Source organism: Hoplias malabaricus, chromosome X2 (genome assembly GCF_029633855.1).
Source record: "Hoplias malabaricus isolate fHopMal1 chromosome X2, fHopMal1.hap1, whole genome shotgun sequence".
NCBI lineage: Eukaryota > Metazoa > Chordata > Actinopteri > Characiformes > Erythrinidae > Hoplias > Hoplias malabaricus.
This window is the reverse complement of record NC_089819.1, coordinates 34,896,805-34,922,363: the sequence shown is the minus strand read 5'-3', so window position 1 is coordinate 34,922,363 and position 25,559 is coordinate 34,896,805. Positions and strand designations below refer to the sequence as shown.

The 25,559-nt window shown below is 36.8% G+C and overlaps 2 protein-coding genes across 3 annotated transcripts in view; both read right to left on the bottom strand.

Annotated features, from left to right (window-relative positions):
• Positions 1-2,110, bottom strand: part of LOC136676223 (ectonucleotide pyrophosphatase/phosphodiesterase family member 1-like) — a 115,961-nt gene extending 113,851 nt beyond the window's left edge. The window contains exon 1 of the mRNA XM_066653069.1: positions 1,918-2,110. Within this exon, the coding sequence (XP_066509166.1) occupies positions 1,918-2,046 (129 nt within the window). The 5' untranslated portion in view covers positions 2,047-2,110. The remainder of the gene's footprint in view (positions 1-1,917) is intronic.
• Positions 2,111-6,758: 4,648 nt separating this feature from the next.
• LOC136677068 (C-C chemokine receptor type 5-like) lies at positions 6,759-15,127 on the bottom strand. Of its 2 annotated transcripts, none has more exons than XM_066654456.1 (2): positions 15,051-15,127; positions 6,759-9,016 (listed from the first exon to the last, which is right to left on the bottom strand). In XM_066654456.1, the coding sequence occupies exons 1-2, from the start codon at positions 15,073-15,075 to the stop codon at positions 7,983-7,985; spliced, it is 1,059 nt and encodes a 352-aa protein (XP_066510553.1). In that variant the 5' UTR covers positions 15,076-15,127; the 3' UTR covers positions 6,759-7,982. The 2 variants fall into 2 exon arrangements, with proteins under 2 accessions (XP_066510553.1, XP_066510552.1); XM_066654455.1 differs by having other exon boundaries at positions 6,759-9,019; positions 15,051-15,126.
• Between the last annotated feature and the right edge of the window lie 10,432 nt (positions 15,128-25,559).

Here is a 25,559-nt window from a genome sequence, read left to right as displayed (position 1 = left end):
CTTGTGATCATTACATCACATCCTAACTATTGCTATTCCAAGGTTTTATTGCTATATTTCTAGGGTCTTCCCTCAAATCCTTAACAACCTATTAAGCTTTCAAAACTGCTTCATGATTACTCACATATGTTGGGAGAATTAGCTCTAGTGCACAGATTTGTGGAAAAAAACATGATCCAGCAATTATTCTATGCAACACCAAATTGTGTAATGAACAATCTGCCCTACTATTACTTTACATCACCTGTCAATAAAAAAGAGTGATTAGGAAGCCAATCAACAGGATGTTTACACATGATTAAATGAGGAAACTGCATCAAAATCTTATACCAAATTATATTACATGTTGAAGTAAAATGTTATACAAATCACAATGGTCAAAGGTTTAAGGACACCAGCTTTTTGTCCCCTGTTGTTATAGTGAAAACCTCTACTCTGCATTTACTGGCATTCATAAAAGTAGTAATGTCAGGTAGTAGATCTGAATTACACACACCCCTCAAACTCATCCAAAATGTACTGGTAGGGTTGGGCACTGATCAATTGTCACATAAAGCTCATGTGCAGCTGCTCCTGAGGATCTCACTACATCTCGCCAGTACAACTGATGTCTGTGTCCATAGAGGGTACACTTTAAAATATAAAGAATGCTGAGAAACTTTTGGAAATTTAGTGTATATTATACAATTTCCATGTGAAACATACAGAATATAAGACTGTACACTGATGGTTACAAGGCATTTTAAGCAATATATGAATCCCATTCTTTAAGGTTACCATGAATGTTTTGTTTTTTGTTCATGGTGATCATTAGTCATATATGTCTCAAGAATTTGTTTAATCTGCAGTCTTCTTAACTAGAGTGAGTAAGCATAGCAATATGATTACTCACCTGCCAGGAAATCTGCTCATATCATACCCCCATCAGCTAATTTACAGGCTTCTATTTGCAGCGACAACTCAATAAAGTTTTCATTATCATTTAAACATTTAATGGACTAGTCCTTACTCCTGCTTCTCTTCCTCGCTTTCATTCCCTTCTATATTATATTGTTTTTTTAAATAAACATTCTCAAAACACTCTAAAGATGCAAAATGTTTAAGTGAAAACTGCATTACCTTAACACTTCTGAAACTGCACAGACATGTTTGAAGTCAAAACACAAGAAACACATGTTCTCTACTCTTTTCTTTCCTACTCACTGACTTTGGTCCAGGCCTGTCTTCCTTCCCATAACTGGAATCCTAATGTTTTAATATTTAATCAAAAGTTTGCACACACCGGCTGTTTCCCCTGAAATAAAGGGTATGAATAGGAAACTTGTCTGCTTTGCTGCAAGGATTTGATTGCATTCAGTGATATTTATTAAAAAAAAAAAAAAAAAAAAAAACATCAGTTACTGGTGTTGGATAATCAGTTCTGTATTGAATGTGTCTCCATCAGTCTAGAAAACGGGGCTGGCTAAAAGAGTAAAGGAGCCCAGCATTGGACTCTGGAGCAAATGAACCTGGAATGAACCTTTTCTCTGGAATGACTGAACACAATCCAGTACATTTTTGTTGTAGTGTATATTTTTATGATTTTTATTATACAGCATCGGACGTGGAAATCTTCCAATACATAATGTAGAACCTTCCTAGAAATTTAGAAAGTGGCACAACTCCTAATGTATACCCTTTAATTCAGTGGAACTGATAATTAGGCCAGTGTCTACGAAAAGAATGCTAAACGTACTCCTCAAAGAAACAGCAGTGAGAAAGTTGAACGCGCACCAGTTTCTTCCACGGAGTAAAATAGTCCGTGTGTTTGTGGTCAGGAAAAACAAACTCAGGAGAGACTTTGACCGTTAAGTCACAGAAACTTCAGCTCACGCTCACCCAGGATCACATGATTGATAGCGCGGAGACGTAACTCACCCCTGCTATAATCTTGGTTTTGCTGGAAGCTCCGTTTCCGTGTCCGTTGCCGTGTTTGTGGGTCGGCTCCGAGCCGAGCAATATGACTTCTGTACCGGCGGCGCGCGATTCTCCCTCCGCCATCTCCATCTTTTCTCACTTCATACAATGTAAACACTGCCTACTTTCTCTCACTCTCACACACACTCCCTGTCTGAAATACAGTGACCTCTTTCAGACTCTCTTGTGTTTTTGCTGTTCACTAAGGACCACCCTCTGCAATGACGTATCGTGGGAGCCCCCAGATTATAGTTCTAAACCATTCATACACTGTTATTATACGCACAGCAATTTTTTAACGGCGCCTATTGTAAACTAAGACATTCAAGCGTTTATGGTCTCTACAGAAAAGCATGAATTGAACTCGATTGGATACACTGGAGTAGCTGCCTGTGATCATCATGTTCAGGGCCAAGCTTCATCTAGAGTGTGTTGTGTCGTGCAGCGTTGAGCTATGGAGCAGTGGAACTATTAATTCAATCGTTAATTTATTCATTCATCGTATGTAAACACTTTTACACTTTAGGGTCGAAGTGGGTCCAGAGCCCACCCAGAAACACTGGGCACCACTGCTGTACCTAGAAAGGTGCTTTATAATGTTTGTACCTTTGTTTCTGAGAGTGTACAGCCCTGGAGCTGTGCGACATACTACAGAGGAACTGGTCTCTGTAAAAATAATTGAAGCACCATCCAATATTTTTGCTTGGAATATATTGGAGTGGCCCTGTGAAGGACTGGCGTCCCCTCCAGGGTGTATTCCCGCCTTGCGCCCAATGATTCCAGGTAGGCTCTGGACCCCCCCCCCCCCCCCCCCCCCCGCGACCCTAATTGGATAAGCGGTTACAGATAATGGATGGATGGATGGATATATTGGAGTGTAAGTTTATGTATAGGCTCCTAATGGGCCCCTGACTCTGCAGCAGTGGAATTCCATTCACCTTTCAAATTAACTGAAGTGGTGGTTTCATGATCCAGAACCATCAGTTATAACTATCAGACCTCATTAATGTTTTTATTGCTGAATGCAGGCATCAAATGTAAAGGAAAAGTCCCAGAACACCTATTGCATCAAAGGGATATAGTGTGAAAACTCATAATTTCAGAAGAATGCAGGATGAGCAGGAGTCTAAAGCTTATCTTCTCGTAGTCTACCTTTTTCAAAAAATGAAACAAATATGAGCATAGGTCCCTATAAAGTGAATAAAAAGTGATGGCAACCACTGGGTCAAGCTGGTTTTCTAGATGGGCATGGACTATGTGTGAGTTGGTATGTGGACTATTATTATGACAAAATGGGCTGCCTATATCACATAAATTTGAACAGCCCAGTAAGTTTCTATATATGGGGCCCAGACGGGCCCAAAGTGGGTTACTGTAATTAAGGCAGATATTGTTTTCATTTAGGCTGTCCAGATGATGCCTATGTTTAACACATCCTGGACCCATCAATGACTCAGGAGGCCTATATTTAAGAGCCCATCTGCCCCCCTCCTCCCCCATAACCCTCACAATTTCACTTTTAACTTTTTTTTTCCGTCTTACCCTTCAGGGCTTCTGTAGTAAAGTGGTAAAACTCCCTCATTAACTCTGAGTGCAACTGATGTTTTGTTTGTTCTTCACAGAGAACATTTTAATGCACAGCTGCTGTTATTTTTTATACTTCAGGCAACTTTGATATACCAAAAGAACCCTTAGTGTTTAAAGCATGGGAGAAACTGAATCTGTAGGAGAAATGATGGAAATATTCTAGGAATACTGAGAAAATATTTTTTTGCGTTTGGTCACTAGAGGGCAGGGTAAAGTAAAAAATGTGTCTCCAGCAGCCAAACCAAGGTATTAAAAGTACAGATACATTTCCAACATTTCGTGTGTAACTACAGGGATTTTCCCACAGAATACAGCTTCCACAGCACATTCTAGCCAATTACATCGGAAGGTTCTGTAATTCACAGTCTACTATTTGAACAGTACACTCTTAGCAGAAAGTGTTGTGTTGTACCAAAATTGGTCATTGACATTACACAGTTGGTGCCAGTACAAATTTAAGCACATGACGCATGGAAAACCATGGAGATTACATTAGTGTACAGTGGGGATATATAAAGAATCTGAATCAATCCTGTAAAAAGAAAATCTCCCCTAAAATAGTACACACTCCCACTGTGAGATTGTTATCTGTGAATCTGTTATGTACCATCTATTTTCAAGATTTCCAGAGTGATCCCTATGTTGATCTATTTGACATCAGCAACTACAGACCTACATCTCTTCTTCTATCCTCAAAGGTTCTTGAACATTCTGTCTAAAGTCAACTGCCTCTCTTATATGAACAGAACAATCTATAGCCAAACTAGTCTGGCTTTAAACTGGCACACACTACAGAGACTGTCCTCATTGCAGTTACAGAGATTTGTCATCAGTCCTGATACTTTGTGACCTCTCTGCAGCGTTCAATACAGTTGACCTCAGGATCCTTATGTCCATCCTCACCAGTCTTGGTGCATCACAGCAGTTGTGGTTTGCATGGCAATATGTACATTCTCCACTGGTATCCCAGATGTCTCTGCATGTGAGCCCTCTTCTTTTCTTTACTGGCTTCCTGCAGCTGCCTGTATCAGATTCAAAATCTTGATGCTGGTCTACCTATCCAAAAATGGGCCTGTCCCTTCATAAAATTGTCAAAACCCAATCCATACCAAGCACAGTTCAGCTCATATTGACACACCATCCTTCACGATGCATGGAAGACAAGCATCCAGACTTCTGTCCATTGGGGTAGAATTTCTTCTCCTTTTAAACGACAATATGAAATAAAACATAATACATTTAAAATTGTGCAGTATTCAGTGTGTCAATATTGGTAACTGTAAATCGTTATTGTGGCATTTCTTTTTTTATATATAATTTTGCTGCTCAATATTGACTATACTGTGTCTCCCTCTAGTGGTTGAGAGTAATATTAACCTGAAGAATGGGTTGCTTGAGAATGTCAGGATACAGTGTGCTTTTTGTTTCTGTTAATTTGATTACAAACTGTAGAAAATAAAAACTGTGTTGTACGTTTTACTGTGATTAGATTAAACCATAAGAACAGACGGACAGTAAATGTGGTCGTGACAGTTAAACACTTCCAATAACAATACAAACATAATTTAATTTGGTACAACAAATCTTTAAAATAATGTATTTTTTCCCATCAGCAGCACCTTATTTAATTTACCCACTGTGCCATTGATCATTTAGAGATTATGCACTTGTTATTAATAATGTACAAAACAAATTTGTTCGTAATCACATGGGTTTTTTAATTTTAGTATATATACAAACATAAAATGTATAAACATTTATACAAACATATCAAATTAATATGCAATAGAAATAAAAAAATAACTTTCCAAATACTGTAATGATGTATTGATAATTATTTATTATATTATAACAGCTACAGATGACTGAAATCTGAACATTTGCATAGTACTATGAATATTAAAATGTATTTATTTGTAATTTAAAAATATACTCTTTTTAAATATATTTGATCAGTATGCATGTTCTCATTCCTAAACAGCACTTTAATTAGTCACAGCTAACTTCAGCACGAGAGAATAAATTTTGAAATTAATGAATTATGAAAAAATAAATACTTATCATTTATCCCCTTTAATGTAAAGCATATGCTATAGTATGGCCCTTGTACATTAATTGGTTTATATAAATAAAGTTGGCTTTGACATTTTGTCCAATTGTTCATTCCTCAAGTCTCAAAAGAATTAGTATGCATAGCATCAAAAGAATTAGTATGTTTAATACTAGTGTAAGGACAAGAACTACAGGAAGTCTTTAACTCCAATTCACGTGCTGGATGGACTAGTTTTCTCTCTCCCACATTAAACAGACTCTGGAAAAAGTAAACAGTGCATGTTGTCCAGGATATGTAGAGTAAATATATGTCAGTAACAGAGTACTTTACACAATATAGTGCAAATTAAATGTTTATTGAAAATTAATTCATGCAATCACATTATGAAAATAACAAATTAAAACATTGAATTTTGAATAATTTTTTATTTGAATTATATAAATAATTTTTCTACCTTTAGATGCCTTAAAATGACTGATAAATTCCTGCTATAAGCATGGGTAGGTACAGTCACTCCTGAACTGTGCTCATGTTTGCTCGATGCAGTTTTGCGTACAAAGCATAAAAATGCACAAACAGCATAGCAAGTTTACATCTCTCACTCTTATAACCACAGGATTTACATTTTAGGCATGAATTTGTGAAGTAAGTCATGTTTGGAGGAGAAGGAAAGCATTTTCACAATACCTACATAATTGCACTGGTTTGTTTGTAAACTGTAGACCAGAAATAAATTTGAATTAAAAAAGGAAGCCTGATAGAACTTCAAAAATATTTTTAGGCTAAGAGTGACAGCCTGTGTTCACTTGCAACTTATTTAACTCGTTCTTATGGAGCGCTGTACTGCATCGCACAGTACCCGACTGTCTGTGGTGCAGCGAATTGAGACTTGCTCTGTGGCAAGAAAGTTCAGCAAAGTTCAGCTTTATGCAAATAAATATGGTAGCCTCACTGGACTTAGCCAATCAGAGATGAGCAAACAGAACTTTGATTGGTTCTGATTGGCAAGCAGCATTACCATGATGTCAGAGAACCACCCACCTGGGTAACAGACATGGAGGTATGCCATGAGAAATAGTGCAACTGAGCACATGTCACGAGTGTATGAAGGTATTTTACTATGAATCACCATGAACTGGAATAAGTGGTTACAGACAATGAATGAATGAATCAGATACTTAATTGTTCTTTATTACTCAACATCAGCATATATCAGTAGAATATATGGAGTTTACACAATACACAAATACACAAACAACAAAACTACAGTTTTTAAAATATACAGTAGATTATTCTGTACAGAAAATGTTTCAATTTTGTAAAAAGCCTCATTTGATTCTGATTCTCTTTTTTAATTTATTAACTGCCATAAGTGTAAGTTGGGAACAAATATGTAATTATTCAATACAAGTCTTTGTGACAGTAAGGTGCATATAATTTTTTTACCAATGTCACTGAACTTTTCTTTTTTTTTTATTAAAGGTTTAAATAGTAGTGATACAACACTACTGTAATCATGATTCATTATGATGCTAAATAGTGCTAACACAATATGTACATTGTGCGACCAAAATTGTCTAGTCTGTTCTTCTTATTAGGGATTTTGCCCCTTGTATAATCTCCATAGAATGCACTGACTAATACATAGGGACAGTCTGGAGCAGCAGGTCCCTGGAGCTGTGTGACTGCGACACTACCTGCTGCGCCTCCCTTATTCTAACGTAATTATATAACACAGCTCCAGGGTCCTGGAGGTTGTGGGTTCGATTCCCGCTCCGGGTGACTGTCTGTGAGGAGTTGGTGTGTTCTCCCCGTGTCTGCATGGGTTTCCTCCGGGTGCTCCGGTTTCCTCCCACAGTCCAAAAACACACGTTGGTAGGTTGATTGGCGACTCAAAGGTGTCCGTAGGTGTGAGTGTGTGAGTGAATGTGTGTGTGTGTCTGTGTTGCTCTGTGAAGGACTGGCGCCCCCTCCAGGGTGTATTCCCGTCCCTTGCGCCAAATGATTCCAGGTAGGCTCTGGACCCACCGCGACCCTGAATTGGATAAGTGGTTACAGATAATGAATGAATGAATGAAGTTCACATATCCAGCACATTACATTTAATGTACAATAATTTTGTGAGCTATAGTAATGGATGAGCTGAATAGTTGGATGACAAGTGAAGTGTGTCCTCCATAAGATACCTGCTATTATTTGAGCATTTACTGATTTCATAGAAGCCACTGAACAAAAAAAATAGCTATAGAATCCCCTTACTGACTTGAAATGTATCCCAGATACTTTAACTAGTTCACTTTAACTAGAAAAGGATCTAGTCATTGTATAGTAGGCTTTGCTGACTTAAAATGGTGCAGTTTTGTTTGAACCTTATTACCCTATGTGCTTACAAGACTGTTGTATTTGTCATCATTGAGGAGCGGGTGGAGAACATAGAGCCTCTTTTATCTGTCTGAGGTTTACACCAACCAAAGCAAATGGCAAACCATTCACTCAGAGTCTTAGCCATTAATGTCCTAAACCTCTGGCCCACAATGGCGTAGATTATGGGGTTGAGGCAGCAGTGAATGAAGGTGATGGTTTCTGTCCACTGCATGGCAATGTTCAGGTGACACCATTCCGAGTTTGTTATGTTGTACAGGTCAGTGTAAACAAGAAAGTACAGGAATACAACCACATTGTATGGGATCCAGCAGAGAAAGAAAATTACAATCAAGACAAGGATGAGCTTGATGGCTTTGTGTTTCTGCTGTGAGTTCATGGTGATCAAAATGGGGATGATCTGAGAGTAGCAAAATCCCATGACAAAGAGGGGAAGAACTAAACCAAGGAAATTTAGCTCTATATAGCTGAACTTCCTCCACAAATGGCCATCATGATAATTAGCCTCACATGTCCAATTAGTTACATTAGTCACATTATTTTTCATTATAATATCTGGAAGAGAGGCAAGCAGACTGAGCACCCACATTAAAAACACCAAGGCTATGTATACCTTTGATGACCGGCACCTAAAATAGAGGGTGGTCTGAGCATGGACAGTGACAACATAGCGATCCACTGTCATTAGCATCATGAAAAAGATGCTGCCATAAAAGCCCAGTATATAAAAGGCTGTAACAGCATGGCACATGAAAATCCCGAAGATCCATTCGCCAGTGGCAGCATAGTGAGCCCAGAAGGGTAGAGATATGAGGAACAGCAGGTCGGAGAGTCCCAGGTTGAAGAGGCACACGTCCAGCATATTAGACCTCCGTTGGTGTTTGAGGAGGACACACAACACCAGGCCATTGCCGATGAAGCCCACAATAAAGATTATGCTGTAGAGAGTAGGGAGGAAGGATTGTCTGAAGACCTTTATGTAGCTGCTATCGCAGGGTATGCCATTGCTTCCACTATTGTTGTAGGCCTCATAATTATCTGCTGCAGGCAAACAAACATAAAAGTATTATTATCTTATTATCACAAATTACCACATGTTGTTTTTTTTTAATGAATACTGTCTGTGGGCTGCAGCAATAATGTAAACAGATGGGAATGATGAATACATTGATCTCATATACAGCTCCACTCCCTGCATTGGCGATAATCTTACAACACCCACATCCACCCTTTGCATCAGTAAAGACCACAATAATATTTAGTTATGAGGTGAACAAGAGTGTTAACCTCTGTTAGCCATATTATCATTGGAAAATGTTTAACGTGTTACACATTAATGCATTTCTCTGCTCTTGTGACACAATCTGTGTGAGTTATTTATAAACAGATAATAAACAAGCCACAGTGTTATTTCACTTCTGTTTTGTTTTAATGTGTAAAAGACTACAGACACAAGACATGCATACTTTTGTCTCATTCTTTTCAACCCTATTTACAAGTTAAATAACCTGATCACAACAGTCTGAAATTGCTTTGGAAGAAAATGTTATATTGCGACAATCTGCCTAAATTATCCCTCTGATTTGGCTTAAGGTTCAATAAAGAGTTCTCCTTGTCTGAAAATTTGAAAGATTTCCATACTGCAGAAGCCCAAATGTTTCTCTCTAAATCCTCCATAGGACACAGGTTTTTCATATATTATTTTATAAATAATGGTTTCTGCACTCACATAGTTCATACAATGATGAAAATAATTTTTAATCAGCTATAAAGTTTCCCTGTCGAATTAGTGTCTAATTACATTCTGGGTGAAGAATTATTAGTTTTATTATCTGTGATTTGCGCTAAATAGGGAGTATGGTGCTACATGATGACTAAAATTCTGACAGAAACAATAAAACAATTTAAAAAATGTCTGAGCTGTGTTTGAGCGATGCTCACATTATTGAAACTATATGGCAGCTACTCTACACAGTAATGTCAGCTGCAAGCCATGGATTGGAAATAAAGACAAAAAACATTAATGCAGACCAGTGGCGATTGCTCTAAGACTGCAAGGGAAGCTGCAAGGGAAAATAAGTGATCAAATATATACTGTAGTGTGTACATGTCATTGAATAAATATGCACTACAACGCGCTCAACTTTTGTTCAGAATCAGCTTCTTATCACTGGTAAAGACGCGGCCTTCCTCTCAATCATTCCCGCAGTTTCACTGTGTTTTAAACGGAGTTCACTAGCGAAGCAGCGAAGTGCAGCGAAAAGAGACGAGTCATTGGATAAATGCTGGATTTTGTCCCGCCCATCGGACGCTCAGCGTCTCTGGGGGTCTATGGGGCAGTGGGCTGGACTCGGCTGGCCTGGACACTCAGCTTCTGCATGATGATTTTTGATTGACAGTGAAATGAGCGAATCAGCGATCATTTGGTGTAAAGCTCCGTGGGAGCACAAGCGGACACACTTCACATGGGCCAAGGCAGTTTAAGCAGCCTAGCTCTGCTGGCCATTGAGAGGACACTATTCAAGTCCCTGGAAAAGACGCCTTGTTGGTACGACAGGGTCACAGATCATTTTCTTAAAAAGGAACGGAGGGTAGAATTTACGGTAACACTTTACAATACGGGTGCACAAATAAGCATATATTAATACGTCATGAATTATCTCTTCATAGTATATTAATACATACATTAATGCTTAATATATCAGGAACTAACAAAGGATATACATTAATGACCACATTACTGTGTGCAAGGGTAAACATTAAGTATCAACATCTTGTTAATTCAATCTCTTAATTAACACTATGACTTGCCTTATTAATTAACACCCTTTACATATTGGATCTATTTGGATACTGTGTGTTACATATCTTTGTGCATTGATGTAGGCAAAATTATAGGCAGGGACATAAGCAGTGATTAAGTGATTATTATGTAGTGTTTATTACGAGTTTTGTAATTACTTATATAAAGTCACTTGACTTTAGGGTTGTTATTGGCCACAATAATGAATTAAATAATTAAATTAACCCACAAAGGTGTTAATTAATAAGGCAAGTCATAGTGTTAATTAAGAGATTGAATTAACAAGATGTTGATACTTAATGTTTACCCTTGCTAATGGCGATTTATGTATGAGTAATGTGGTCATTAATGTATATCCTTTGTTAGTTCCTGATATATTAAGCATTAATGTATGTATTAATATACTATGAGGAGATCATTCATGACGTATTAATATATGCTTATTTGTGCACCCGTATAAATAAACCGACACATTTTATGATGTAAGCCGAAATTGAGCTTCCCCTCCTTGAAAGACCAGCATCCGCCACTAATGCAGACATACTTTCAAATAAACATTGCATCTGAGGAACAGACAAATATATTTGTCGAACATGTATCAAAGTATCAATTGTTTTGTTCATTTGAAGTCATCAAGGCCCATTTATCTCAGGATGAATCTAATGCCATGTGTGAGATTTGGTTGTTAAAATTAAAAGAGGCTGTATTCATTAGTAAAAAGCAAAAATATCTGCTAAACTATAATGTCATTCTGCAGCTGTGAGTTGCCCTGTACACCTGAAATATTCATTTTGTGTCCGAGATTTCAGATCAGATTTGGTGAGAGTATACGGGACCATGTGAGATGTCTGTACATTTAATATCTCATTCACACAGGCTTAAAAATATGGTTCAGCTCTATGGGTTGCTTATCTGAGTAACAAGAGTGGGGGCATGACTCATAGTTCTGATCTGTACCACATTGAATAAGGGATGTTGCTGAAAGAGAAAAAAAGTCTTGCTTGGCCGTAATATACAGCAAAAATTCAGCTCTCATGTTCAGAGCGAGTAAGAAAAACAAACAATAAATAAAAAACTACCAATATTTAAAGCTTGGTTCTTTCAGAATTTGACATTTTTGAGGCTACTGAAATGATCTTCTATTCTACTTTACATGGACAGATGTGAGGTATAAGTTATCTTTATATTTGACCTTTCCATTCCAAATTAAATGGGTAACTATACAGGGCATAAATTTTGCTATTTCTTGAAGTATTTCACCCCAAATTGTGCAGTCAGTTTTGTGTTAGCCACACTATATTTTAAACTAAAATCTAAATGTTTAGTCTACAAACTCATACAGACTCTTACATGTAACTTACATTCACTTCTAAATCTAGGTCACAGGTCAGTGAAGCATCACAATAATTTTGAAGCTGTAATTTAGAGGTAAAAATACTAGCTAGTGTTCCTTTAAATCAAGGAGTAGTTACATTCTGGCATGTTAGTCATATAGCATGGCTGGCCAGAATAGCAGGAAGCAAGTTAGTGAAAGAAGGCTTATTTTGATAGTAAATTAAGTCACAATTTTTATTTTGAATTAATATTTTTTTCTGTTTCAAATGACATCTGAATCAAACCTAATTCAATAAACACAAAAACATTTCTATCAAATTTCTCATCAGGATCTCTTCAAATGCTCGTTTAACGTCAAAATGCTCACAATAAAGAGATATATCTGCAATGCAATATAAACCTTTTATACACAATCAAGATTACCCCATCTCCTTACAATGGGCCTTATTCATAAAACCTTCGTAAAAACAGGAGCAAACTGTGCGTAATATACGAAGAAATGGGTATTCCCAAAATAAATCCGCCAGATATATACACGCTGTGTAAAGCCCAGGGCTGTGTCTGAAATCGCTCCTTCTTCACTTGTTAGTGTACTACTTAGTGTTTCGGCCATTTTGTAGTGTTGTCCGAAACCTCAGTGAGTGCTTTGATTCCCTATATATTACATTTGATAATTACCCACAATTCACCGTAAATCCAGTGAACAACAGATGTACACTACTTACGGACTAATATCCCACAATTCATAGCGGTTTAATAATATAAAGATTTCCAGTTTGCCTGTCTTTCTTGTGGAACAGTGATATGAGTTTAATTTCTAAAAGGTAGGTTAACAGTATGTGTGCTGTTTTAGTAATAGTAAATGATATGAAAGATGTTTGAGTATAGAACACTACTTAATAATGTTACTTACTGCTGTAGGGTTTTATAATAATTTAATCTAAAATAGTATACACAATTCTAGATAAGTTTGTATTTAAACAGGCAGTGTATTTTAATTATTCAAATTTGGTAACTATAAAACTAATAGCGTTAGCGATAGGTGTTGGGGTAATGACAAGCCCTTTTGTAATCTCTCTGAATAAGAGCGTAGCCTTGTGGCCACGGCATTAAATTACAGCTTACCATTTGAATTTGCCGATGGACTAACAGCTTGTCTCAGATCCTCCTTATTAGAGCACGTCTACGTCTCTGTCTTAGGGCTAAAATCTTTACTAAAACAAACAGGACTGCACGTATGAGGGACATCATGATTAATAATGAATACCAAAGTGTGCGCATGAAGATTACTGAATAAATGAATAAAATTGAGCACCGAATAAGACAAGTAATTTTTTTTAATTTATTACATTTTATTACATGTAAAAAACAAATTGTTGTCTGAACCGCCGCAAAAAAGCCCAAAAAATCTCTACAGAAAAGCAATACAAAACAAATTTATGCGAAAATCTAATTTATTGAAGTGCATTCAAATCTGCCCAATTCAGTTCTGTATATGTATATTTTTTACTCACTTATTAGAAAGTATAGCGAGGCATGAGACAGATTATGCTGTCTAAAAGCTGAGTTACACATTACTGTGCAAATGTTTTTAGGCACCTGAGAAAATGAGATTTATGAAGCTATTATCTGAGAAGTAAGAGATTATATGTTCAAAAAAAATTAAAAACAAGCATTATTGTGTACATAGTGATATTGTGTGTTAATGTATTAGTTTAATCTTTAAAATCTCTCTTTGTGGCTGTGCAGTTTTATTTGAGGTCATAATTCATTATGTTAAAAGAAAGTGTGCTGTTGATTTCACAAATTCATACAATCAAAAAGTCATCTGGAAAAACAAACTTTTTTCTTCACATTCACTCACAACACAGAGTTTTCGGACATTTCACACACCTTACGCATTTTTAGGAGCAGGTGTAAATTTAATTTGTACCTAAGAACATGTTGATGTATCCAGATATCAATGAAAAAAAGTGATTTACAAATGATTTCTGCACAAATTCATTCTGCTCGTGTTTCGTGAATGGAACATTACACACTGTATTACACACAGCACACATTTTGGGACTTGGAATTATCAGCATAATTTCCTGCCTTCTTTTGCTTCATGAGACATGCTGAGGCATGAAATACTTGGGTTCCCAGCAGCAGAATTATGTAAACACTGCTTTAGAAGAATCATAAAATAACATGTTCTGACAATAATCGTTTTTTTACTTCACTCCTTTATACAAAAATGAATTTGTTTAGTTTGTAACAGACTAAGAAGCTTATAAATATATTCCTATATACTTGTTGGTGAATAATTAAATCTGTATTAAGTTAAATTAACTTTACCTTTTTCAAGAAAGACTCCATTGTTTTGCCACTAAATAAACATATGAAATCTTTTCAAGCTGTTCCATGAGAAGGAAATGATCAATGTGGTATTTCTCCTAAAATACACCTTATGAGACTGAGTACATTTTGTACATGTTAAAAGTTGCCTAGCCTTGAGAAAGAATTTTATTATTGCTTGAAGCGTGTAAAATGATCTGCCAATAGTACAACACAACGTCTCCAAATAAAAGTAGCTAAGAGAACTGTGCCTAAAAACGTTTTTCATATAATATTCTTCCAGCGTTGTCATAATAAGAAATATTACACATATTAACTATATTTACATTCCCCCCACCCCAAAAAATTATTTTAGTAGGAATTCATTGTTTGCTGGCATGCTGTAAGAACTTTGTTAGATTTTGATGCTTCATTTGGTTGTTAAATCATTTAGTATAAAGACTACATGATACAATTTATACTTTCTTGATACAATTTATGGCAAAATTTCTACATGAAATGAATTACAACAAATATTAAAAAGAGTTACAATCACAACATCATAAAAACATATTTTTCATATATAGTCAAAACTGGAAATATACTACTTGTACTCACTTGTGTGGGGCAGATCCTGGGTCATGTTTCAAAGTACAAGAGCAGACAGTTAAACCATACAGGCAGCACTATGACATGGCAGAGTCTGAGATGCAACACCCTGAGGCAGGGTTTATATTTGCACTATACACTGCCTCAAATCTGCATCAAGGAAATAAAATATGTAAATGAATGATCTTGTAAATAATAGGCTGGGATGCGCTGGCTGGAGATATTTTTCTGCAGATCTGATCATCGTTAACAAATTTATATTACACCTGACATAAATCTTCATTATATAAAAAACCCATATTGTAACCCACGTTTTACTTATATATATTCTATTGCATTTAAAAATGAAAAAAAAAACTGTTATGCACCAGACATACATTTTTGGAATCAGTTCATGTTTAAATATTCTATTATATCTTTATATTATACACTCTTTTTACTCTATTATACACACTAAATTGTTTAATACTGTCAAACACCATTTAATACTGTCAAACAATTGCACTGTCAAACACCAGTCTGTTTCTATTCCTTCAATTTAAAAGGAAAGTTCTCTAGATGGAACATATGAGTCTTTACCTCTGGTCAGCATATATGAGGCATTGCACTTTTCTGACTGCCGGTGAATTCTTGAGTAAGATCTGTTCATATTGATATTGATATAGGTCGCGTTTAAAAAGATGCAAACCTAACATACTGAACTAAACATACTGGTGTATCATGACATTTCTCCCTGAACTGGAAAACACAGCAAATTCACCAGTGTTAGATCAACACTATTGGTGTTAAATTAACGCTTTGAGTGTAAAAGTTTAATACTCATCAACACTGGATTTGCTCTACTGCATTGATTTCATCATTACTCTATAGCCTGCCACGCTCACAAACCACCATTAAGCACTATCTTACCATCAGTAACTTGCCTCTTCCTGTTTATCTCTAGAGAATTCTCCAGTGGACTCTTATAGGTGCAAGATCACACACACTTCATATTCATCGTTAATCACCCTGCCTATCTATTCATTCAATTATTCATTGTCTGTAACCACTTATCCAGTTCAGGATCGCAGTGGGTCCAGAGCCTACACGGAATTAAGGCGAGAATACAGCCTGGAGGGGGTGCCAATCCATCCAGACACACACACACACACATATATCTATGGACAACTTTGAGTTGCCAATACACCTACGAACATGTTTTTGGGTCATGGGAGGAAACCAAAGCACCCTGTGGAAACCCACACAGGGTTAGGGTTAGGGTTACGGTCACACAGGGACCTAGAGGTTGTGGGTTCAAGTCCCACTCCAGGTGACAGTGAGGACTTTTGTGTATTCTCACCGTGTCTGTGTGGATTTCCTCCGGGTGCTCCGGTTACACCCCACGGTCCAAAAACACACATCGGCAGGTGGATTGGCGACTCAAAAATGGCGACTCCACATGTGTGAGTGTGTGAGTGACTGTGTGTGTATATATATATATATATATATATATATATAAATGCATGTTCCTTACAATTGTGGCATCATTTAAAATGAAAATGAACAGGCTTTCCAACGGTATAAGATTTGTTGCCAAAAAGCATTGTCACAATAAAGAAATAATCTACCAAACACAAATTTCCTTACTTTTTGTGCTAAGTATGTATGTATATTTTGAACTGGTAGAGTTCCAAGCAAGTTAAGTACGGAATAAACATTATGTGTAAACCAGTAAACCAGTGCTGACTTACCAGACAGAGAGGAAAAATTCCAGAGAGAGGCAGATGTGCATCATCTCTAAAGCTCTAATATACTCTAACATACTCTAATGCTCTGTGAGAGCTGGGGCCCAGAGCCATATTTCATTTAGACACAAAGAAAAAAAAAAGAAAATAAAAACCAACAACATTCAAATACATGTCAATTGGACAGTGCTTAGCATTATCGGTACAGTTTTTAAACGATACCTGGTTACCTTATTACTCTTTGCAGTTTTTTTTTTTTTTTTTGCATTTTGCCAGTTTTTTTTTATTGTTCTGGTAAGGTCTTTCGCTTCTGGAAATGTGTGTGAGGGTCTTCACCTTCACCGGTGTTCACCTTGAATCTCTATAGGTCACTGATTTGGATTTACAGGTACTTCGATAAACCTCCTCTGGGACCTTGTCAGGCCCACAGCCCTGAAATGTGTATCAGGTGTAGCAAAGCTTCAGGCTTATGGTTTACTGTTCTTCCCTAAGTCAGTGTTTCAACTACATCTAGTTCACTCGAAGCTTAAAAAGCTCACATCAAAATGTCATGGTCATGCTTAATGTAGTTATTATTCCCAAGGTTTACACAATTCCCTGTGTTGTCAAATCCATACAAGGGCACATTTATTAACACACACTAGTATCAAGTTTGTCCAGAATATTATTTGATATTTTAACAAGCCAGAGGATGTTTATCGAAGTACCTGTCAGTCCAAGATCACTGACCAATGGAAATTCAAGGTGAACACCTTCTTCTAAAACCTCCCACCCATGAAATGTGTTGGAAAAGTCAGAACTAAAAACACAAAGCTGAAGCATATAGATTCCAAAAGTAAAAGACCAGAAAAAAAATACAATGAAAGCAAAGACTGTCAAAAGGCAAATGGGGGAAAAATCTAATAACCGCAAAGAGTAATAAGGTACCCAAGTATCTTTTAAAAATATATTTTTAAAATATTTTTTTTGCTTTTTTTGATTTTATTTAATTCTTGATTCTAAGAGCAAGAATTTCAATTGCAGATTTATTTTTGCTTTTGTAGAACATTTTGCACTCACCCCATAGTGGTGTTCTTCAAAGCCTGTGGGGATAATGTTTTGCAACCTCACCAATTACATTATGCATGGGAGTTGTGCTAATTGAAAAGTTTCCAGGGACTAGGGTTGAAAACCCTGTTGAGCCATGCTGAGCCAAGTCAAGTAGGGACCATGCAATGGAAAAGCACCATAGAATTGGCTAAATGGCAAATAATTAAAGGTGCCACAATTGACTTAAAAGTTTATAAATAAATATATAGAGGAACACATGCATCTTCCCCAGAGAATGATGTCACATACCATCTGTGTGTTGTTCTCAGCATGTTATTTTCATAGATGGAACAGCCATACATATATGTTAGTCCTGCCTGTGCAAATCTGGCCCTGCCTAAGTTTTGTTTTACCCTGCGCAAGAGACAAGACACAGTACATGCAAGATGGAAGAGTGCACTATTAATTACTCACATTTCCAAATATCCCTCCACTGAAGAAAGAAAAAACAAATTATATATATGACAAAATTTTGGTCCTTTGGTACAAACCATGATCTGAGGCACTTTCTTGTTTTGGTTTGGACCAAACAAAGTAGATGGGAAAGTACCCCAAGAGCTGCCAAAGGCCTCCAACATGATTATGACCTGGTGTCTCTTCTCAGAATGTAAGGAGCAGGATGGCTAAATAATGTTTGAAATAATGTCTGTTTTCATCCATGTTGTTAAGCAGGGCGGCACGGTGGCGCAGCAGGTAGTGTTGCAGTCACACAGCTCCAGGGGCCTGGAGGTTGTGGATTCGATTCTCTCTCCGGGTGACTGTCTGTGAGGAGTTGGTGTGTTCTCCCCTGCTCTGTGAAGGACTGGTGCCCCTTCCAGGGTGTATTCCTGCCTTGTGCCCATGATTCCAGGTAGGCTCTGGACCCACCGCAACCCTGAATTGGATAAGTGGTTACAGATAATGAATGAATGTTGTTAAGCACAATTGGGCTCTTCTACTCCATGAGTGTTGGGAGGCTTGGCTAAATAAAAAGCATCTATTTTGGTCTGACATTCTGGTCCTCTAGTGCGATATTCACTGTCAAAATGTCATATACTGCATCGTTAAGATTCAAGCCACTCAAGTGCTGCTCAGCTTAACCTGCTACCTTTAAGGTGCATGAAATACAACTATCAGGACATCTGTTCTTTCCTAATGGAGCAAACAAACACACAAAAGCACATTTTCACAGAATATTTCATGGGAAGTTAAGAATTAAATTAATACCATGGAGTAAGTCTCTCACATGTTTAAATTAGATCCATTAGTTTCAAATTCCTGTGGAAAAAAGATCCATTTCTCCATTCATATTGACACTACACTATATTTAGTGCTTGTGACAATATGATTGTTGAAGGTGTGTATAGTACTTGACCCAGAGTTGTCAAGATATTTTTTCTGTGACAGGCCTCATGGTCTTAGCTAACACAATGTCTCGGCTAGCGCAATATAGAAATACAGATTTGTTGACTGGTGGATCTAACTTAATCCAAACAGAAAAGCCTACTGATTATGAAAATGTGGGAAAACAACACAAAAATAAATAAAATAAGGGTTACAGTTATCTTTTACTGGAGTATTATGTATAGCTTATTATATTTTAACTGTGTCATATCCAGTGGTAAATGACAAAAAATGGATTTTAAAAATGATAGAAATGAAGACGAGAACATGGTAAGCATGAATGTGCTTTTGTAAACTTGAAATGAATTAATCCTAAAGTTTTTTGTTTTGGACCCGGGAGTTGAGAAGATTTTATTTCTATTTACTATTTAACAGTGGCAAAATGTAATGTTATACATGTTTGTGTGTGCATATTCAAGTTACTCATTGGAATTGTGTTACTTTAAATGCCTGTTAAAACTATAAACACATTTGAGGACAGGAATAAAGGACCACTTTGACTCATCTACTGGAAAGGAAGCCAAATGAATGTTTACTTCATCCAGTAATGCTTGGATGGGAGTGCCATTCCTTTCCCTTTCACATGCCCTGACCTGCAGATGAAAAGTGTGTTTATTAAGCTGCATTCAGTTGCCTAAGTAAGATTATGATACTTGAGTAGGTTACATAGGAGGAGCTTGGCTAAGGAAAGAGGCTTCTTCAGAAACTTCATTTCCAGTTTAAAAAGTGTAGTGGATGTTATCTTAAAAAAACTCTGGAGAAATGCATCAAAACAATGTCAGACTGTGTTCCTTCCTCGCAATGTGTTTTCCAGTAGGGAAATTTTCCAAAAGATGATACCTCTGACAAGTCCAAATACCAATCCTCCCAGAAGATATGAATATTAAATGCTGTAGATCCGGTTTTCACATTCACTGCTCAATAATAACATTATGCTAACCTCCTTGTTTCTACACTCACTGTCCATTCCACCCAAGAACCACATGCTTTGTTAAAATACATCAGATTTAACTCATAAGTGTTATAATAAAAGGTCTTCATGAAATTAATTTATAATAAAAGGAAAATATCAACCTCTGTGGAGTTATGGCTAGTCTCATTCAGTGCTCTGATTTCCTCCCAAAGTCCAAAAACACATGCTGGAAGTTGGATTGACCATGCAAAAATCATTCATTAATTCATTAATTACAATAAGATATGAAGTGGAGAATCTTTTTGGGCTAAGTGTTTAAAAAACACATGTCCAGTCAAAATGTCATAACATTAATTGCTTATTAAGGACTCATTTGTCTTACACTGTAATTACAGTTTCTTATATCTATATGATCATATAGATCTTATAATCTATATGAAATTATCTCATGTAATTTATATGTAATAAAGAATTACTTTATAATGTTAGTTTATAATGTTAATTACTTTATAGTGTTGAGGGAGAATGAACTGTAGTTTCTTCAGAACGTGGTGCTAACATTAGTTCTATCTGAAAGCAGAGCTGTTCCCAGTTCTTCCATATACGCAATGCTGGAGCACAAGTTGGCGTATTCAGTAGGCAGGTTACCTGACAATAATTTTTCGACTGCAGCCAATCAGATGTTAGACTTGTGTTGTCAATCACATTGTATTAAGCCAATCAACAACAGAAGTTACTTGTCAGTCTATAGTGCAAAGACAGAAGACAACCAAACTGCAGTGTCATAGATAATAGATAAATAAGAATAAATAAATATGTGTGCGCACAGATGTGATCTTTAGTAACTGTCCCTCAACTATCACCACAAAGTGCCAAAGTATACAGTCCATATATGACTAATGAAAGAGAATAGCAGCATTGACATCTATGTATGTAAGCATATGAAGAGACACAAGTAGTTTCATGAAAAATCAGACATTTGAGAAGAAAAAGCAACTTGTTCAGTAGTAGTACAGGTGCCTCTGTACAGTTTACCAAATGGTAGCCTGGTAAATAGGTTGTATGCTCAGTGATTGGAGTCTGCTGTGAGTTTGAGTCTTTATCATGTTTTATGACTGGTAAATGTTCTGGTAAATACACTTTACAAATTTTTGCCTTTGCCTGGAAAGAAACAAATCAAACAACCCTGGCCTATGGTTTTAGAAGATGTGTGATATTTTATGAGAAATTAAGAGAGTCACTTGCAGCTTTTGTGCTTATGTTAGTATGTAGTGCCCTTGAAAGGCCAGTTCCCTTGCACTCTTTTGCCACAGGGCTTTATAGATTTTCCTGCTGTGGTGTATGACTCAAGCCATCTGCTCAAATGGTTCTATTGCTCTGCAATATGCAGATGACTTCCCCCAAAAGCTTACATGCAAGGGGAGTTTGCTGTGCTTATAGAAGCACTCGGTGGACAATGACTTGCTTGTCCACGACCTTGGAAATATTTGCCAGCATGCCTATGGGCTACTGCAGCTCTCATGGTCACAGACCCTGACATGATCAGTCCCCAAACACCTTTTACACAGCACACATCTCACCAGGTCACTGAAGAAGTTACTAAATTGCAAATACGTCATATGATACCTCAGACACACTTAGGCTATGAAAATTCCATAAATCATATGTTAATCCCAGTGGTGGACAGTAACTAAGTAAATTCCTTACTGTGCAGTAATTCCTTACAGTATTTAAGTAGGTTTTTTTTGTGTGTGTGTATATGTACTTTACTGGAATATTTTTATTTTTGGGACTTTTTGCTTTAACTTCATTATATTTCAAACTCAGATATCTTACTTTTTAATCCACTACATTATGAGAAATCTGTTGTTACTTTTGTCTCATGCGTGCATAAAACAAAATTAGAGTAAAGGAAATGCATAATCAGGTTACAGTATGCACTTTGTTAAAATGGGTTAGCCTAGACAGAGCTCTCCAGTTCAGCGTCAATGCAGCAGCAACAAGTGCCAGCTGGAGTGTGTTAGAATTAGTTGATTAATCAAGAATTGTACAAACATGATAATAGGAAATTAGAACCATAAAAAAATCATGATACTTTTACTTTTGATACATAAGTACATTTAAAGACAAAGAATTTTGTACTTTTACTAAACAGATGACTAAAATCTAAACAGAAGACCTTTACTGGAGTAATATTTTACCTTGAGAATCTGTTCTTTAACTCACATACATGATTTGTGTACTTCGTTCACACTGGTTAATCCCCCATAAAACCACTTCCTGTAACAACTCTCAGGCTGCCCTCATACACAACATTTAACGGAACATGACAACCAGTAAGCTGCTAACTTCTGCTCTGACAAAATTGTATGCAATCTATTCTAGACTGCTACAGAACCAGGTATATCCATTCCACACTGAACTGGAGAGCGGGAAACATTTGTTTTAATGGATCATACTCAAGCCTGCAGATGGTGTGTTCTATTATGTTTAATCTGTAGGCAGTCAAACTTGTTGTAGTCATTCATGCATGTTACTTATTCAAAGTTGCTAAAATGTTGCTTATACCAAGTTGCTAAAATGGCCATTAAAAAAAAGCCTTGCTGCCCATATGTTTAAAAGCAAAATGTTTAGTAATTATTTTCACATGCCCCTAAGGTAACGTGGTGGTTATTTTTAATAAGGCGTTGCCACAAAATAATATAATGAGGGCACAATATAATATTGATATGAAATGTTATATTGTAGCCGTTAAATACATTTGAGACCACAAGATAATATTTTGAGGTCCCAAAATGAGACTACAGAATAATATATTATTTTGTGGCCACAATATATCATTTAGTGGCTTCAATATATTAAATGGTTGCCACACTGTATTAAAATCAACCCCCATGTCATTTCAAATGACACTCAGAAGCTGTGCTAGTACCTGAAAATAGACTGGAAACTTCGCACACCATGCCATCTGTAATATCTGGGCATGTTTGAAAGGACAAATCAGACTTTAAAAAGACCTAACAAGGCTAGGGAAACATTGGGTAGTGATGGAGCTAAATGGCTAAAACATTGACTTAATTATTAAATATGGAAATACACAAATTAAAATAATAATGATTTTCAATGCAAAATACTATATAATATATATTGTATACTATATAACTGTGGTATTGTGAAGCTGGTTCTCTCTGAGTTGGCCTGTGTGCTCTGCAAGGCCTAAGAAAGATTATCAATAATGCTTAAGAAGCCAACTGTAGCTTAGCAGAATTCTGGTAAACAATACACATACACTTTTTATGTGAACAAAGGCTCTTATCATCAAAGCATCTGTCGGATCCAATGCAGAAGCCTGAGACAGTGGTCGTTTAAACAGAAGGCCTTTTTCAAAGCCTACAGTAGCGTGTGCACTAGGTACACTATACTCAGTGAACACACCCAGAGTGACAGGCAGCCATCCCTGGCATGCAGAGAGCAAGGTGCTTTGCTCAAGGGCACCTCAGTTGTGGATTGAAGTGCCCTGGCCCCAATTTTGCTGCCAGCCACTGAAATTGAACAAGCAATGTTCCCTAAGCAATCTTTGCAACAATTGGGCCACCTGCCCCCAGTTGTGTTTTCTGAGATAAGCAAGACACGTAGTCTGTGGTGACTGGTGAAATATATTGTACAGGGGCTGTTTGTGCCATATTTTCTGTTTCAAAAACCATCCCAATAAAATTTAACACATACTGAAAGGAGTATTCCCTCTAAGGAGGAAGTCACTGAGTGCACCAGTAGTGAGTAGAATATCATTTATTCATTTTGTTGTCTTTTTCACTAAAGTCAAAGTTTTACATTGAACATTGTGTATAACGTGAGTGTTCAGTAATATTTCTCATAGTCAGCAGAGAGGAAGGTCCTCCCCCTTATTCATTATGCTGTCAGTCATTATACCACGCCCATCTCAGCCGATGTCCCGCCCCCCACAGCAGAATTGGTCCAAAAGTCTGAAACTGAAAAAAAGGAAAGTGAAAAAAAGATCTGTAACAGAAAAAGGCTCAACTGTATTGAGACTGTGTCTTTCCCCCGAACTAAATGTAAAAGTAGAAAAACAAAATCAGCCTGTTTCAGAAACCTAATCAATATTAAATCATACACAACACCTAGCAGCAACACCTCAGAACTAAAATTTGGGTTACTCAACATAAGATCACTAAACTCAAAAGCAGTCATCGTAAATGATATCATAAGTGATCATAAATTCAACGTTTTCTGTCTCACGGAAATGTGGGTTAGACCAAATGAATATTCAGCACTAAATGAAGCCACCCCCCTAGGCTATAATTATGCACATAGCCCAAGAATATCAGGCAAAGGAGGTGGAGTATGTGTAATTTACCAAAATACCCTACAAATTAGTCTTAAACATTGTGACACCTTCTCTTCTTTCGAGGTTCTCTCCACTATTATTACAAATCCGGTCACAAAAAAGGACACATTTTTATTATGCAACATTTACAGACCACCAGGGCCTTACTTAGAATTTCTGAAAGAATTCAGCGATTTTGCTACAAACCTAGCGGTGTGCAATCATAAAGTTATAATTGTAGGAGATTTCAATATCCATTTTGAGAAGGAAAGTGACCCACTAAAAAAGGCATTTACCTCAATCATAGACTCTATTGGTATTACTCAAAATGTAACAGGGCCTACACACTACTGCAGTCACACTTTAGACTTTAGTTCTGACACTAGGTCTTAACATTGACAAAATTAATATCTTACCGCAATCCTCAGCAATCTCCGACCATTACCTAATTTCATATGAGCTACGTCTTAGCCATAATATATGTAAGAACCCTCGCTATTCTACAAGGCGTATAATAAAACCATCTACCGCCCTACAATTTATAGAAAACCTCCCAGAAATATCAACGCCAGTTCCAACTCCATCAGACCCAATGGACCTAGATGTACTAACTGATTACCTAGAAAATACCTGTCGATCTTCTTTAGAAAAGGTAGCACCACTTAAACATAAAAGTATAAGACAGAAAAAGCTCGCACCATGGTATAATGATAAAACCCATACTTTAAAACAAACATTACGGAAACTAGAGCGGAAATGGCAATCAACCAAGCTGGAAGTGTTCCATTCTGCCTGGAAGGACAGCCTTATAGAGTATAGAAATGCCCTCACTAAAGCTCGCTCAGCATATCTTGCCTTGCTGATCTCCAATAATAAAAATAATCCGAGAGCACTATTTAGTGTGCTTTCTAGAATTACAAAAAATCAAGCAGGTTCCAAAAAACTAATTCCAGCAACTCTCACCAGTAAAGATTTTATGGACTTTTTTAATAATAAAATTGAGAATATTAGACAACAAACTCAAGCCACAGGATTAAATCCGTCCTGGCTGCCACCCGATGTGA